The sequence below is a fragment of the Lygodium microphyllum genome, chromosome 6 (assembly GCF_053477565.2).
Source record: "Lygodium microphyllum isolate KBCC chromosome 6, Lygodium_microphyllum_v1.1.10, whole genome shotgun sequence".
In the NCBI taxonomy this organism is placed as follows: Eukaryota; Viridiplantae; Streptophyta; class Polypodiopsida; order Schizaeales; family Lygodiaceae; genus Lygodium; species Lygodium microphyllum.
In genome coordinates, this window is record NC_141140.1 from 121,954,962 (window position 1) to 121,973,672 (window position 18,711).

Consider the following 18,711-nt stretch of genomic DNA (forward strand, 5'->3'; position numbering starts at 1 on the left):
TTTTGAACAGCAAGGCATGCATGCTAATGTGGGTTACCCGGGGTACTTTGGTGGTGGTTTGATTTTCCAATCAATGGTTGGTAATGCTTCAGCCATGGGGATACAAGGACCAAATGTATTTGGTATGCAGCCACCTATGCATGATATGCGAGACCCAATGTATCCAGGTATGGTTAGTGGAATGAGAAAACCCAATGTATAGCAATGTTGGCATGATGTTGGGGCACAAAGTGGTAAGTTTGGAAATGCATATATGCAACCCACTGTGTTTGGAACTTGTGGTATTAATGCTAGTCATGTAAATGCTCCATAGAGTATTGGTCATGAGGAAAAATGTAGCTAGTAATGCGTGAAGTATATGGGAAAATGTATCTTGGTATGGCTATCAGTATGCAAATTCCCATGCATAGTCACATTGCAATGATCCACAGTATGCAAACAAGAATGTTTTCTAATGCATTTGGTGCTCCTAGCAAGCTAGTCAATTGGATGCAATATTGCATATAAATTAAGTTGGAATTGCAACAATGTGAAAGTATAAAGCATCATAATGCTCAAAAGGGAAAAAGGCCTAGAAACTAATGCAAGTTTTAGGGCATAAATAGTTAGACGTAAAGTTTCCAGAAGGTATTTGGTAAACTTTCAAAAATATTTACGAATGGATGCTAAGTGGATGGAAGAGAATGGCTTGGCAGACCATCCTCTGTTGTTGTGACTTTACCTCAAAGATTTTTAGTTAGAGCTGACTTTGGATTGGGCTCAATTAAGTTGTGCAGAGGAGAGGTCCAGAGCATTACTTGATGCTTAAGGAGGAGGTAGCACTTCCACTTCTCCAATGATGGACAACTTTCATGTATAGTGGATCTTGGATGTATTAAGCATGAATCCAGGGTATTGTGTTGACAATGTGTGCCATAAGGTCACTATTCAGTGTGTCAGTCACTACAGTTGGTAAACAGATGGGTATGGTTTTCACTGTAGTTCTAAAACTATACATTTCCATCAGTATGCATCAATCTATGATCATCAAAGATTGACTATGGATTGCTTCTTTCCAGTGGATGATCATAAGTTTTGAGTGGTATTCAGCTGGTTTTGTTGATACTAGTATGTTTTAAAAATGCCATTGATAGTTCAACCATGGTTCATGCTTAGTTTATCCTTTGCTATGGTTGTTTGGCCAGAATAGTCAGATATGCTTATGAGAAATCCACTCTACAAGTTTTTGGCAGTGATATTAGATTCTTTATGAGTCTTATGTTTTATGTATGTTGGCTGGAAATTTTCAGTAAGTGTTTGGCACTAGCATGGTTCAACAATAGTGGCCAATGTTGTTTTTACTATCATGTCTTTTGGGAAAATATAGTGCAATATGTTTTGCTTTGGTACATTGCAGTGCAATCGAGTACAATTACAAGGATTTTAAGGGGGTGGTCTATGAGAATGTGAAATTTTATTGATTTGCTTAGCATTTGATTAAAAGTTAATCAAAGGTGTAAATATGACTTGCATATGTGAGGTGCAAGTCACTTATTTCACAGTGTGGGACCCAAGACCCTAAGATATTAGTTGGTGCCAAAGGTAAAAGTTGTAATAAGTTATGCTTGATAGGTAGTACTCGATGTTAGATTTGAGTCTAGATCAATTTATTGGCCACTAATATCAGTGGTGGGTGGCATTAGAAACTAGGCATTAATTAATTGATTAATGCCAATCTAAGGGTCAATATTTGCTTGGGGACACTTGGGAGACAAATTGACTTGGCTAATTCAATTATTAGCTAGTGAAATTAATTTTCTTAGCACTAGAATAATTATTAGAATGCAGCCACTTGGCAAAACTTGCCCATGCAAGTGGGAAAAACGTTTTTGGGGGACTGATGGAAGTCTATTCGAGCTATTGTGAGAGAGGAGGAGAGGCTACTATTCTATTGGGGAGACTTGCCCAAAAGCTGGAAATAGCTGTTTAAAGGTCTATAGCAGCAAGTGGCAGCCCTCTAGAAGAGCCAAAATAGGAAGGTGACAGCATATGCAGGCTAGTAGCAGCCATTTTGGGCTCCCATACTAAAAGTGACTGCATATTGGACTCTCCTCATCATGAAGACAACAACAAATTGGAGATAGTTTTTATGAAGAAAATCTGAAACCTCTCTCTACAACATTTTCTCTCATTCTTGAACCATTTCTCTGCTAGCAATCGTGTATCTTGTGTGCTCATCTCTTGCATGTGAGCCGTAGTCTTAGTCAGATGAGGACATTAGGACCTTTGACATTGTATTTGTCTGTCATTGTATGTGCTTTAGGCACTTTAGATGGAGGGCACATTAGCACATTTCTTTTTGAGCACTTTTGGTTGTCTTAGGCACCCACATTTTGGACGTGGCCACTCTATTACCAATTGTGGCCCTAGTTTGCCTAATATAGGCCAGCAGTGTGCCCTCCCACACTCATTATCAATCATTGATCCTTCACGATTAGCCAAGCCTCCTCATTCTCTCATCCCCTTCCTACCATCTAGCGCCCACACTAACATGTAGAGCTATGCGTTGGGGGTGACTATTGCAGCCTTGTATCTTTAGCCATTGTAGTCACATTGTTCCTTCTCTCACTTGCTTTGTCTCTCTGTCTCTTCTCTATGTTCATTTCCTTTCCCTTGTGCACTCTCACATGGTATTAGAGCCATGCTAGGAGCTGGAGAACTTCAAAGAGAAGGACTTTGTTTGAGGTACTAGCCACTTTGCATACTAGTTTAGGGGCTGCAGATTTGCGTTTACAATGGGGCAGCATCATTAGAGGTTGGTTGACCTGATTTTCAGGTGAATATGACCACTGGCACTTTGTGTTTTGCATCAGGGGGCATCCTACCTGGCTGGACAGCCTGTTTACTGCCTATTACAGGCTGCATTTTCCAGGGACAGTCCACTGTCAAACCTGTGTCTTGTGCAGACCTTGATCTCTGTCTGCTGCATTTAGTGCTGCCCCTACATCTGAACCCTATGCAGTGTCCACACCTCTTACCTGGCAGCTGGTTTCTCCACTGCAAATCTGCATTTTGTGCAGGATATATAGTTGGTTCCTCTATGGGTGGCACCTCAGCAGCCTGGGCGGCGCATTTTGCAGAGTGGGTGGCGTGTTTCTAGTTGGACAGAACTTGATTTCTGCTGTGTTTTATGCTGAGAAGCTTCTTTTTGACCTGGATGACATCAATTTGAATGTGGGTGGTCTCTCTTTTAGGCCAAAAGCTAGGTAAATCTGTGTTTATTGCAGGTAATCCTAGTCCTTTGCCAACCCCTGGATTGGCTGCATTTACAGGTTGAAGACCTGTTTTCATCTAACTCTATTGCTCCACCTCTCTACTCCAAGACACCTCTTCTTGGTTGCCTTTCTCCCTAGTGGCAACATCTTCTTTGTTTTCTTGCAAGTATTTTTTGAAGGACATTTATGGCTGACGTATATGTTTTGGAAGATCGTGTGGTTTAGGATGTTTCAGACTGACCACCATCCTATCACTCTTTCCCTCTATACTCTTTTGGGGCTTCTATTTCCTGATTGGCATTGATGGCATCTCTTGGGCAGGTACTAGTCCTACCCTCTCTACCCGTCTCTAAGAAGCTAGATGAGACGAACTGCCCTCTATGGTCACGCCGAATGGGGTGTCTCCTTGACACCTATGACCTTTGGGATTTTGTTAATGTTCATATCCTCAGTCTACTATGGACCCCTGTGATGGTGTGACCTTGGATTCGGAAGCTTTATGGGATCAATTGAATGCTAGAGCCCACTCTTTTCTCTTTTTGAGTTGTGCAGATTTTGTACTCTTGCATGTAAGATGTATCTACATTGCCGTAGAGGTTTGGTAAAGATTGGCATCTCTCTACCAGATCCAGACATTTGGGCATTGCGAATTGAAGCCATGATAGTTTTCTGTCATAGATTCCCCCATGATGTGGGGTCACATCTAGGATGGAGGAGCTTCAAGATGAGCTTGCATCCTTTGATACGGACATTTCTTCGGAGGACCTAGCTATGACACTTCTCTCACATCTTCCATTACCAACATATGATATGTTCTACAGTGGTCTTCTCACTTCTCGTAGTGGGGAGACTCACACTTGGGAGGAGCTAGTCCCATTGGTGCTTGAGCAAGATGCACATCATAGTGAGATAGATTCTTGCGGAGCTTATGCACATGGCCATGCTTATGCGGCTTATCTACAAGTACAAGACAAGCCAAGGAAAGAGGAAGAAGTTAGAGTCATCTTCAAATTCAAATACAGATTTTGAGAGGAAGTATCAAGGATAACCTGAGGAGAAGTGCTGGAGGAAATGCCCTCACCTTCATTCGGGAGCGAAGGGTGGATCTACATTTGAGCATTGGTCTACCTTTACGTCATCACCCACTATTACCACTGAGTCTATGTTTCTATACATTTATTCGGTTGAGGGGACTTTTTTGACTGTCTCGTGTTTTGAGCAGCCTTGGCTCTACACAAAGCCTTTGCCCAAGGCTTCTATGCTTCATCATATGAGATTGTTGGGTCTTCAGACACTCCCATGATCTGAGAGGGGGTGTTAGCTTGCCCTATTTAGTCATGTCATTCTGTCATCTCTTGGTTGTGAGCTCTTGTCAGAGTTTGACGGAGACATTGGAACTTTGACAATTTAGTATGCATTTCTATGCATTTCCTCTATTTTAGGCATATTTATTGTGCATTTCCTCTGTTTGTCAGTTGGATTCCATCCCCTAACAGTGGCTACCTGCTCCATGACTGCCTGGGATATTTTGTCATTATTTTCCCATCTTTTATGTGCAGTCCGACTGCATTTATTGCAATCATATCACCTATTTTAGCAGTTCGGCCAGATTTAGAGGTCTTTCTAGCAGTTGGTCAGTTTTAGAGGTGTTTGGCTATTTATAGCCATAGCCCACACTTGGCTGATCACTTCTTCTTGCAGATTTCAGCACACTTTGGCTCCTAGACACAATCCAATGTGGTGTTGCCATCATCTCAGCCTAATTTGGTGCCCTCACTAACACCTTGGGCTGCATGCAGGGACTGATCAGTCCACATCATTGTATTCAGCATTCATCTTAAGTCAGTGCAGTATTTCTTCCTTGATTTTCTGCGCTCTCTCTCTCTCTCTCTTTCTTTTGTGGCCAAAACCTCAAGTGGCAAGGAATTTTCTCTCTTTCTTTTGTCGTGAAAGGAATTCTCTCTCTTTCTGGTGTGAGTCTGTTGATCGCGTCCGACTCTCATCGCGTCTGGCTCCCATCTCTCTCTGGCGTGAGTCACGGGATGGTGGCATGAGTCACGGAATGGTGACGAGACGGGATGGTGATGAGACAGGATGCTGGCGTGAGTCACGGGATGGAGACAAGACGGGGTGGTGACGAGATGTGTCTGACGTGAGTGACGGGATGTTGGCACGACAGACGTGTCTGGTGTGAGTAACAAGAGCTGATGTGATTGTCATGTCCGTCCTACAAGAGGCGGCAGTATGGTGGGAGCAACAACAATGACAGTAGTTTGGTGGGATTTGCGTGAGTGTTGACCCGAAGGAGCTACTCTGTAAGGTCACGACTTTGCACAGGGAGACAGCCACTGTCCTGCAAGGAAAGTGGTAGATACCTACAAATCTGAAATCTTAGAACTGGAGAAAGTGGTAGATACCTACAAAAAAAGAAATGAACGTGCAAGAAGAACTACAAAAAGAGAAAGAGGTTTTGAAGGCATGTGAAAGGGAGGTTCACTCATGTGCAGAAGTGGCAAAGACAACACAGAAGCAGATATAAGAAGCCAGCCCATGGATTGAGGTAGTAAAAAAGAATAAGGGAACATCCGTGAACAAGACTAAAGTAATGAATGCTACCTTGGAAGAAAAGGCTAGGAGATGGGCTAGGGTTCTACAGGTACGGGTAGTAGGATGGGAGGAGAAGAGCAGCCCACAGGAAGATGCTAAGACACTTGCTGACAAAATTGGGGCTTCAGATGTACCTATCGTCAGTGCTTGGAGAGTGGGGAAAGAGGACTCTAAGTCCAAGGCTCTAATTCTTCGCTTTGGGGAGATAGAGAAAAAAAAGGCCTTCCTCTCCAAGAGGAGAGCCCTCAAGGGTGAGAAGATTTATTTGAATGAGGACCTTACCCCAGCACAAATAGCGCATCGCAGAGAACACAGGCCCAAGGTATTGGAGGCTTGCAAAGAGGGAAAGTGGGCTGTTTATAGGGATGGACGAGTCATCATCACTGACAAAAGGACTTCATGACGGTACGAGGCCTATGAGACACTTCGGATGTCAATATGGAACTGTAATGGAGCCCTATGCTTGGATGCTGGTTACTTTGAAGATAGCTTCCGAAACATAGATATAGCAATGTACACAGAAACACACCAATGTAAAGGTAGCCGACCACCAGACGTGCAGGGATACATGTGGGAAAGTGTATTTCGTCTAGCAGCTAGAAAACCAGGAAGCACTAGGGGTTCTGGAGGTGTGGCCATACTATACTGGGAAGACCTCAAAGGGATAGTGCAAGTAATGAAAAGAGATGATGATGCACGATATTTATGGATTAGGATACATGCAGGAAGACCACGGGATATATTCATCGCAATATGCTACTTTCCTCCTGCAAATTCTACCTATGCCACACGTGATGGATCTCCCTTTGATGTATTTTATGAGGATATCATGAGATATGCTAGCACTGGGGACATATTATTAGTAGGTGATTTCAATGCACGCACTGGAGATAGATAGAGTGACCTTTATATGCATGATAATGCCATGTTCAAAGAGATCGACATAGATAAAATAGGCCTATGCAGGAAAGTCCAGGATAAAGAAGTGAGTACCTATGGGACACACCTATTGACTTTGGAAAGTGCACACAGACTAGCCATCTTTAATGGTCTGCCACAATGGCGAGGATCTGACAATTTGACATGCTAGAATCACAAAGGAGGGGCAAGTATTGTGGACTACTTGATGGGCTTACCAGCATTGATACCAGACGTCCAAAACTTTAAGATATCTAAGAGACCAATTAGCATAGCAGCAGATCATGCTATTTTGACATTCATGCTCTCTTGTGTACTTATGAAACATGAAACACCATGCCTCCCTAGACATCCCAAATACTACTTTACAGAAGACACCTCACACATCTACAGTGGTTCTTTGCAGACCAGTTTACATGATTTGGATTTGAGTAGATCGTTGGAAGAATGTACAAGGGATTTAGCAGAGGCCATGCATGGATCAGCCATGATGAGTGTAGAGTCACCCAAGCTCGCTTACAGAGAGAAGTGGAGCTAGGCACTCAGACACATCACCAAGCAAAGGCGTTCTTCAAATGCCTTGTGCAAAAGAAGAAACGAGACTACTTAGTGAAAGCAAAAGCAGAGATATATCAGCTATTTTTGGAGCGGGATAGTAAGAGCGCATGGAAGATGTTTCATGAAAGGCAGCCCCCCATACAGATTACATCACCAGATGCTTGGCTTGACTATGGGAGACAATTGTATGACCTACCAGGACAGCCACCTATGCAGCCCCCACAAGCTTGTAGGCCAACACAATGGTCTTTCTTCACATGGAAAATGGTTAGAGATGCAATTTATAGATTACAAAATGAGAGGGCACAGGATGAGCATGGACTAGTAGCAGAACATTTCTCACATGCTTGTGACATATTAGCACCCATATTAGCACATATGTTCAATAGAGCAGTATGTGAAGGTTTTCCTATGAGTTGGTCAAACAATACTATAATCCCGCTATTTAAAAGTGGTGATCCCGTGATTCCTAGCAACTACAGGACTATCATGATTGGTCATGCTTTGGCCAAGATATATGGATCTATATTGGAGCATGAACTCAGTGAATGGGTTGAAATGCAAGGCAAGAGAGCACAAGGACAGGCAGGTTTCAGATGAGGATATACCATGCTGGACCACATTCTCACACTTAGAGCCATTATTGAGGAGGGTTGAGCCTGAGACAAGAGGATCTATTGTTGCTTTGTAGACTTTCGCAAAGCTTTTGATACAGTGCCTCGTACACGCATCATACAGAGATTGCAAGACATTGGAGCACCAGAGAGTATACGATGGGGTGTTTATGCATTATATGAGGCAGTGACAGGTCATGTATGAGCACTTGGGGGGCTATCAGAGAGGATTGACAGTACCATAGGAGTGAAACAAGGATGCCCACTTTCACCCACATTATTTGGTCTATACATAGATGAAGTGTCTGATTACTTAGACCGAGGAGGAGGAGCTGGAGCCAGCCTGGCAGGGGTGCTGATACCAATATTACTGTATGCAGATGATATTGTTCTCATTTCAGACTCACCGGAGGGATTGCAGTGCCATCTAGACACTTTGCACATCTTCTGTAGAGACAAAGATCTCACAGTGAACCTTGGGAAGACCAAAACCATGGTTTTCAATACTTCAGCAGCATGGGTGACTAGATCTATGTTCGAGTTCACATTTACGGGAGAGATATTGGAGCATGTGAGGGAATATGTCTATTAGGGAGTCACCTTCTCTGGCCCACGTTTTTCGTTGAGGGGAGCATCAAAGGCACGTCTGGCACGTGGATACGTAGCACTAGGGGCACTCGATAGTCAATGTGCTCACATACAGTTCTAGGAGCCCCGCACTAAACTCTGGTTGTTTGACACGCTAGTCACATCTACATTACTATATGGAGCAGAGGTATGGGGTTGCAGCTTGTACCATAGGCGTCTTAGCCCACTCACGGATCAGATTGGAGTAGAGAGGGATTATTGTGATGGTTGGGATAGCATGGAAAGGCCATTGATCATGATGATAGCACGCATGATTAGGAGTAAGCCCTCCACCCCACATCCCATTGACAGAGTAGAGCTAGGGGCAACACCTATAGTTACGGAGGCACTCTTTAGGGCAGTAACCTTTTGGCAGAGACTATGGGAACTTCCATGCCATAGATACTCTAGATTGGCACTAACCTCATCTAGACAACTAGCAGCAGGAGGTGAGAAGAATTATTGGTTTTCAAAGATGGCTATTTGGATGAGCCTACATGGTTTGGATATTGACCCGTCTTCCACCTTTGGATTATAGCCTTGACTGCCTTACACTTTCTCTCAGCCGATCAGAGTTGAACCAGGTGATCAGAGCTGATATCTTAAGGATTGAGACAGCAAGGACATGGATCCATCCACCACTCCCTCTAGGATTGAGGATGGAGTTCTACAGGAGTCATTTATTGTCTCTCTGATGATGGTTTCACTATTCGGCCAGCATATATGGACACCCATCTCTCCCATAGAGTACGGGTTGCTATCGGACAGATTCGCACCTCCTCACATAGGCTTCAGATGGAGATAGGTAGATGGACAAATACCCTACCAGAGGATAGGACTTGCCAGCTTTGTGGTCGAGAGCTTGAAACGGAGGAGCACTATATATGCAGATGCACAATATACTATGACATACGAGGACGGTACCATTGCCTCTTCCGTGATGGATTTGGATGTCTTCGTCGCGTCATGGAGTACGAGGACCAGAGATGCCTAGGGCTTTTCCTCATGGAGCTCGAGAGGCGCCACGAATTGCACTACTACAAGACAGGAGGTCAACTCATCTAGAAGGACACACATAGAGAGTAGTGACAGACTTCTTCTACAGAGCCGACCCTACTGACACTAACAGCCTAGCAGAGACAGAGCCACCCCACCAGACACCTTAGAGGCCACGCTGTGGAGTCACATTGGATAGAGCCATTTCCCTTCGTCGAGCACGACGACCCCGTCTACCAAGGCCACGTCCGAGAAGGCCACACCAAAGTTGGATCAGAGCCATTATCACGAGACACTGAAGACTCACTACCAGGCATATCAGTGAAGCAGCTAGGGACCGCATCATAGCTGAGATCATGTGCAAATCTTGAGATCAACTACAGCCCATAGTCTCCACCACACTTTTTGTACATGGCTCTATCAGATCTGGTTCTCCTTTCCTTTCCTTTTCTTTTCTATCGATGGAACAACACTACACATGGTCCAACCCTAGTATAGTCCCACTGTATAGTTATTTTCAGTATTGTTTCATAGGCCACCCACTTATTTGTAATGTTATCTTTACCTTACTGATGAGATGACATTAGATATGGATGTACTCTGGATTTTGTCTCATAGGCCACATTGGCCTTATGTAGACGTTAATATATCTTTCTTTCTTTCTTTCTTTCTTCTTCTCTCTCTCTCTCTCTCTCTCTCTCTCTCTCTCTCTGTGTGTTCGTGTTCCTTCTTCCGTTGTGCACTCTCACATAGACTTCCTGCCTTCCCTTCTTTCACATCTGTTGTCAGGGCTGGGAGAAGCAGCATATTGTGGCATTTTGTTTTGTTTGTTTGCATGGAGGTCTAGGAGGAGTGTGTGTGTTTGTGCTGAACTCAGATCTGTTCAAGGCTCACAGCAGACTGCATGTGAATATTCTGAGTTGTTGCGTCTACCTATCTGGTTGCTGATGTTTGTGTTGCCATGGAAGCAAGGTCAGATTGTCAGACAATGAATTGCAGATTTTCAGACAACTCAATGCTCTAGGGGATGCCTATCTTGGTTCATGGAGGACAGATGGTGGCTTTGAGAAGAGCTGGGCATTGCACCCTTCTGTACACAGTTACAGCTGGACTGCCATCTCAATCAGACTACAAAACTTGTAGTTTAATGGTTTCATCTTCTTTTCAATGTTTATGAAACTTCTTTTTCAGTTATGAGTCACATCATGCTCATGTCTACTCCTTATTTGGATGAACGAAGCAAGTGTACAACAGTTTGCATCGGTTACTTTAATGGTTTCTGTTTTTGTGAATGTGTAACGATTTTAATAACTAAACACTTGATTGTTCGAAGCAGAATTGCTTTAATATTGTTAGCCATGGTGGAGAGGACTGCCCTTTATGTGTGCATGTTACCAAGGGATTCAAATCTCATTGGGGCATGCATCAATATAGGTTTCAGGTACCTGACTCATGGGGTATCTGACTCATGTGACATACACGTGCCACATTTGTAATTCATTTGTGCTGCACTGTTACAGATAGGGTCAACCCCACTACTTTGTTGGAGTTCTCCACTGCCAACATAGTTTCGTTGCATCTTGATTGACTAAATAAAGTTCTGTAGAAACATTCTCCTTGTTAGTATATTTGCTGTTTCATTTATTCTTTTTCCCCTTTTCTGCAAGGGGGAAAGGCCACGCTATGCAACATGTTTGAATATGTCACACAGAAAGATTTTGTGTACAGGTACAAAAAGCTGTTCAACTCTGTCAACCTCAAGGGTGATTTCTTTTTCAGCTACACATACAAAATTATGTGCCAATTACAGACCAATATTAAGGATGAAGCAGAGAAAATGCCTTACGAAGATATGTTTGTATGGAACTCATTTTTGACTTCAGAGTTTCGTCAACGAGTAAAGAGTCTACACTGGACAGTTGCATTAGTTCATGGTTACTTCAAACAGGTAATAGGCAATCCTTTTTTTGACTTTTGATTAATATCCATTCAAGAAAGCTCGATATATGAGGAAAGTGTCACAAAGGTACAAAATACTCATCTAGGCCAGTACAATAAATGATGCTTTGAAGCCATCACTAGATTTTAAGCTTTACACCAAGCTTCAATGTACAAGAGGTTATTTGGTTACACTAGTTGCTGGAGAAGGGAAAATTATGGTCCAGCTTCTTATCAAGCAACAGTTTAAAGCTTAAACTGAATCCGGTTGCAGTGCCTCATTTGGTTGCACCGGTTGCTGCAGAAGGGAAAATTATACTTCAGCTTCTTATCAAGCAATGGTTTATTCATAAACTGGAAATGGTCCTCATTAATAGGTTATATGGCTTATGTGTCTTGCAGAAATTATAGAACTCATTATAGACTTCAACCTTCCTTCCTGTTAGCTTTCAATGCTGCATGCTAGTTCTATCTACCCACTAGGAGTATCTTCAGCAGAAAATTGTCACCTTCTGGTTCAGTGGGATTCCACATGGCTTACAGTTCCACATTCAGATGACAGTTGTGGATGCAAATGAGGTCAGGTTGGAGTGCCTTCTGTAGCTAGGTTTTGCAGTGTTCTGCATTTTTTATGCCCTATTCATTCTAGCAAAAGGCAATCTCATTTTTCACAGTTGCATTTTAGAATGCTGTCAGTAATATCCTGAGCTAGGCATCTGCAGGGACCAAAATAGGTATCACGTGTGCTTGCAAATACAGCAATTGTGTTTTTTATGTGTGAAGTATTGGAATGGTGTGGTCAATATCAGTGTTTATGCAGTTTTTTCAGTGAGAGTAGGTGCATGTAGCTGTGCACATTTGCTGCTGTCCATTGAAACTCTGCAATCTATCATGGATACTTTCAGTTGCATCAACAGACATAGATATGGATTGAAGTTAGCATTGAGAGCCTCTGCAATAGATGCATTCTGTTCAGTTTGAGCTGTAGAGCTCTAGTGAACCCTAATTAGTTTTGCTAGCTTGCAAGCTGTTTCTGGGAAAGAAGGAGGGATTTCTTCTTTTTGCAGTGGGCCTTACACTCTGCAGATGTAACCATCCTGGATTAGGAAAGGGCCAAGGGTCCTCACAGTGAAGAAGCCCCAGCAGTCATCCATCTCAATGGCCCCAAAGAATTTAAATGAGGTTGTCCCAATTCAACAGTGATAATCATTGATCAATAAATATGCAGCAGCACATCCCATTGTTGAGATGGGGGCTCCCCGGGGGGGGGGGGGGGGGGTGGTGTAGGGGTAGGTCAGGGTTCCGGGGTGAATGTCAGAACTATCCTGGGTCGAATATGCGGCAGGAATCCTCATGGCCAAGAAACATGGGCAGTGCTCCATAGCACAAACTATCCTGGGTCCGAACATGCGGCAGGAATCCTCATGGCCAAGAAACATAGGCAGTGCTCCATAGCACAAACTGAGTTGCCCTGTATGGGCAAAGGATCCTTCTAGTGAAGAAGCTCCAGCAGTAATCCATGTATGAACTGATCTCAGTGGCCCCAAAGAGTATGAATGAGGTTGTCCCAATTCAGTGCTTTTTGTCAACACAAATAGTGGTAATCATTGATCAATAAATATGCAGCAGCAGATCTCATTGTTGAGAGAGGAGCTTGGGGGGTCAGGTGAGGAGGGGTGGGGAGTGAATGTCAGGACCATCCTGGGTTGAACATGCGGCAGGAATCCTTGTAGCCAAGAAACATGGGCAGTGCTCCATAGCAAAAAGTGAGTTGCCCTGTACCCTATGCAAATGGACCCGAATGGTTGTGGATGAGGTCATCCCCAATTCAATGCTTGCATCAACATATATGGTGATGATGATTGAACAATGTCTACATGGCAGCAGGCTGTCCAAATATTCCAAGCAGTGAGGCTGGTGATAAGATTCCATTGTTGCAAAGGGGAAGTAGAAATGTGGGTACCTGCAGCATGGGGGGATCTTATCATCGAAACAAGAAGAGATCTTGTAGGCTCCAAGATTAGGTATGTTCAAAGTAAGTTGATGGTTGAATCCCTTGTGGTTTTAGATATCTCGAGCAATTAAACACACCTATATCATTTACTTCTTAAACCATTTTGGGTGAGGAATTCTCATAACTGTGTACTTTTGTGCCAAAATTCAAGCAACATACATATCTAGAAAACAAATTCCTTAGAGCAACTAATAGATCAATGCATCAGTTGAGAAATCTCACATTTGATATCTTGTATGCGATATCCTTGGACATCTGGATGGGCACCGATAGCATTGGTCACAATGGTCATAAAGTAACCTAGTGTGCCCTGTGCATGCACTAGGGGCCCTTTAGGGTTAGGGCAGCCAAGCCCTATTTATAGGACTCAAGGCCCATTGTGCACATCATTGGGTGATCACCACTCTTGGACTTAAGTGTGTTGGCCAATGTATTCATACTTTGGGAAGGTGTGGGATGGTGGTATGTGATGCTAGTTCTTGGGAGGCGGTCATGACTCGATACATTTTGTTATAAATGTTCAATGCCCCACCCTTGTAAGGTGCCACCAATGATCCATGGTGATCAAAGTTGTAAGGCCCCCATTATGAGAAGAAGCCATGTGTGAACTTAGACATTGGTTAGCTATATATTAAATGAGGTCTATGTGTCTGATGGCAAAAACGTGACCTTTGTGGATCTAGCCTTTGTGTTAGATAGAGTAGTTAAGATGGTAGCAACGTGAGACATATTGCATTGAGTTGCAAGGTGTAGGAGTTATCAAGGACCCCTACTTTGGGGTCGAGGGGTTGTGAAAGTGGTCCTAGGGACCCTTGGCCCAACGATAAAGGAAATATTTCTTGGTTGACTAGTGAAGGTTAATAATATAGTACATTAGTCAAGCTGATTGGACCTCCTCTACACCCTATGAAAGGGTGATCCTCCTAGAGCCAAGATCATCTATCTTTTGCCTGGTCAGAGTTCTTCTAGCTAGCTTTAAGCTCACCTATTATTTGTCTAGATCGATATCTAAGCTCCACAGTGGAAGCATACGAGTGAATAGAGCCATCTTGTATCAATGTGTTTGGAATTGAAATTAAAAAATGTCCACTTTTCTCTAATTTGTTGTATACTCTCTGTGCCTTGCTTAGGTTTTGCTTGCTGCATTGTGTAATTTTTACATGATATCATATCTCAGGGGCTCTAGGGATTGAAGAGTATGCTAGAGGCAAGGGTTTCAATAGTAAGAGGAGTGATATTGATATCTGAAAGTGGTTCTAGCGCATTAGGAAGTGGTTCTGGAGCATCGGATAGTGGCCTTGTTATACCGGCAATCAAACATCAAGGATTTGTCCACCAACCTTTACCAAAGGTAAGTTAGATAGTATAATTACACTTTGTGGAAGTTTAAAATTACAACTATCCTTGATTCTTATGAGCTCTTAGAGACACTATTGGTGATTGACCTAGAACCATAACCCACCTCGACCCATCAAATTCGAGTGTAACAATTCTTCCAAATGCCGATCTTTTATGGGCTTGGAAACAAAGGAACTCAGATACATCGTGTGCCTTCATTAGAAGCTGTTTTGACCTTGATTGAATATATAAAAAAGATATTAGAGGCTTGGAATGTACTGAAGAGTTAGTGTAAAATGTGCAACCAAACAAGGATCCAAAACTTGGAGAATTAGCTTGCAATAGAGAAGTTTGCTAAAGGAGAGACAATAGGAGAATTCATCACTCGGGTCAAGAATTTACATGATCAAATAGCTAGCACAAGGATATAAAAGACTAGAGAGGAGCTAGATTGGTGGTGTAGAAGGAAGTAGCAGTGGAGATGTTGCGTCTCTGTCAACATAAAAGGTAAAGGTGGTTCTTTCACCAAAAGTGATAGTGATAAAAAAAAGTGGGTGGTAAAAAGTTTCAAGAAGATTGCTTCTATTGTAAGAAGAAAAGATATGCAATTGTAGATTGTCATGTAGTGAACAAAATAGTATCTTGAAAAGTAAAGTTGTCATACAATGGAAGGAGATAGCCGATATGGCTGAAGCAAAGTTGGAGTTATTCATGGTAAACATTGATGAAGTGTATTTTGCTAAGGCCCTAGGTACTATTTCCTTAGTTGTTGTAAATGGTGAAGTCAAAAAGCTTTTAAATGTGTTGTACAAACTTCAAGGAACATCTGTTATTAGTTTCTTTCATAACTAACATTGACCATGAAGTGAGATTCACTGAGATAGGTGGAGAGATGCCCGATAGTGCTAGCAAAGTTGTTTGCAAAAGGAGAAAGAAGGAACAACTTGCTTGAGCTAAGTGTTCTTACCAATTGCTAGAGTGGACCCAAGTAAACTTTGGTATGAAAGGTTTGTTCACATTGGATTTGCAGTATCGAGAGATACATAAGCAAGGTATGGTTACTCATTTACTAGCAGTGATAATGAAGGAACCATGTGAAGGTTGTATGCTGGGCAAGTAACAAAGAAAGACATTTCCACAAGAAAGCAACAAAGCAAGAATAGAGCAAAAACTCCTCTAGAGTTGGTTCATGTTGACTTGTGTGGTAAGATGCCTATACAAGCCTTAGGGAAATCTTATTATTTCATGTTGATTGTTGACGACTACAATAAAAAGAATGTGGGTATACTTTCTTCGTGATTAGAATCAAGCTTTTGGTAAGTGAAAAGAATATCTAAACCTTGTGAAAAAGGAAATGGGAAAAAGTGTAAAGAAATTTAGAACAAATGGCCGTGGTGAGGTAAAATCAAAGGAGTTTGAAGACTTTTGCAAGAGCAAAGGGATCAAGCATTGGTTGATTATGCCTCATATTTCTTAATAGAATGGTGTCGTTTGAATTGCCAAAATCGCACCATTGTGGAAATGGCAAGAAGCATACTTAAGAGCAAGGGATTACCTAACATTGTGAATTTATGCACATGTTCCAAAGGAGAATTGGAACAAGTTAAAAACCAAAAAGCCCTAAATGTATCTCCTTGTGTTATAGTAATGAACAAAAGGCTTACAAATTGTATGAGCAAGAGACAAAGACCATAGCGAGTCGTGATGCGATATCACATTTGCAGATTCTTGGTGTGAGGAGAGGGAGCTTGTGGAGTGTATGAACTAGCACTCAATCATTGTACTCTTGTCATAATGGATTCCTATTCCCGGTTATATCTTGCACATTCTCTCTTTCATCGATCTTGTGTCTTTCATTATTCTAGTGCGTGTTTTGTTGTTCTAACATGGTATCAAACACTAAGGTTTACTGATTAAGACATATTCACGTTGGTGTTTCTTATGCTGTTCGTTCTTTGTTGATTGCATGTGACCCAGTCTCATTGCGTTATGCTTGTAAATGTTGATCTAACAGGTGTATGTTGACTCGCATTTTGTTAGTACATGTAACCATGTTGCTTTTGTTGATGGCCTATGCTGTGTTGTTTGTGTTTTCAGCCATGATCTATGACATGATGGCATTGACTTTAGATGTCATTGCATGATGGTCTATTGACAATGCGACCATACTGACGTGTACTGTTGATCTCATGTCCCTTGTCACCGTTGACCTATTTGCCCTAGTTATGGTCAATCTTGTGTGAGAGTGCGCAACGGAAGAAGAACACGAACACAGAGGAGGAGAGAGAGAGAGCAGAAAATGAAGGAAGAAAATCTGCACTGGCTGTAATGAATGCTGAATACAAAACTGTGGACTGATCAACCCCTGCACACAGCCCGAAGCGTCAGTGAGGGCACCAAATCAGGCTGATGATGATGGCAGCACCGAAGACGGAGGAAGATGACGGAGTCGGAGTGTGCACCTGCAAAAGAAGGAGGGAAGATGATAATACAACTGACTGCCAAGTGGGAAATGGCTATAAATAGCCAAAAAACCCAAAAACTGGCCGACCTGAAATTTGAGGCCATAAATATGTCCGACCAGCATTTAATGCTGATCCGACCAGCATTTAATGCTGGTAAAAATGCTAGGAATGCTCAAAAAAATCCCAGAAAGGGTGGACAATGTCCGGCAAGTGAGGCAGGCTGAAGAATGCAAAAACTGCCCCAGGAAATACACATAAAATCCCGACTGGAGGAGAAAATGCAATAAACTGAGTGCTCTAGAATGAGCTACCTCCTCCGTCAAAACAAGTGATAGACAAGTCAGAGCTCCTAAAGTCCTCATCTGACTCAGATTGAGGCTCACAGGCAGGAGATGACAAGGCATGACAAACATGACTGCTAACACCCCCTCTCAGATCCTGGATGTGGCAGAAGGCCAAGGGAGAAACGGATCCTGGGGTGGCAAGAGGAATGCCAAGGTTGATGAAGTCCGTCGATGTAGACTGTTGCTGAAGGAGCTCCTCACGATCCTGGGAATCCCCCTCTAAAACACTAGGGGCCAGGGAATCCACAGCCGCATCACCGAGATCGTCCCCCTCTGAAAGGGATGGGGGGTACGAGGGAACCACCGGAGGAGAAGGTGGGGGATGGGAAGGAACCTGTGGAATAGAAGGTGCACAAGCGGGAATGGGTGTACCAATAGACTGCCTCGGAGGACCTTGCATCAAAGAAGGGGAATGGAGCCTGTAAAGCCCGCTCTCCTGCCAACCTGTAGATAAGATAGCTCCTGTAAGAGAATCCTCAATAACAACGGCATTCTCGGTGAAGATCACTCGTGTGCCAAGCCTCGTAAGGCCATAAACTGAGAGGAGAGGAAGGCCCAAATCCGGAACATGTAGGGCCTGTGAAAAGAGCTCGAAGGTCGGTCGGTAAACAAAGGCAATGTGCCAACACCACTAATAGGCACCGATAAAATGTCACCAACAGTGACTGAACCCTCTGATGGACGGAGATCCTGTAACAAATCACCTCGGGGAGTTATATGACTCGAAGCACCACTGTCCACTAACCAAGGCTGCGCAAAAGACACTGCAGCCACGGAAGAAGGATCCTCCTCCAAAGCATGGATATGAAGGAACACTGACTCATGGGTAACAGCTGGTGTAGAGGTAGAAGAAGGCTCCGATGTAGATCCACCCTTCGCTCTCGGACGAAGGTGAGGGTACTTCTTCCAGCATTTCTCCTCAGGGTGTGTCCCTTTCCCACAGTGTGGGCACTTCGGTCTCTCTGAATCTGAGTCAGAGCCTGAAGAACTGTCCTTCTTCGTAGCCTTTGACTTCTTCTTCTTCTTCTGTTCTCTCGA

General features: G+C 43.1%; 1 protein-coding gene across 11 annotated transcripts in view; it reads left to right on the forward strand.

Moving 5' to 3' along the window:
- Positions 1-18,711, forward strand: part of LOC148035057 (phosphatidylinositol-3-phosphatase SAC1-like) — a 78,528-nt gene that overhangs the window by 16,304 nt on the left and 43,513 nt on the right. For 10 of the 11 annotated variants that reach the window (XM_087679960.1, XM_087679961.1, XM_087679957.1 and 7 more), the window contains one exon: positions 11,303-11,522. In XM_087679960.1, coding sequence (XP_087536086.1) covers positions 11,303-11,522 — 220 coding nt within the window. The remainder of the gene's footprint in view (positions 1-11,302; positions 11,523-18,711) is intronic. The other variant, XM_087679958.1, reaches the window with a different exon arrangement.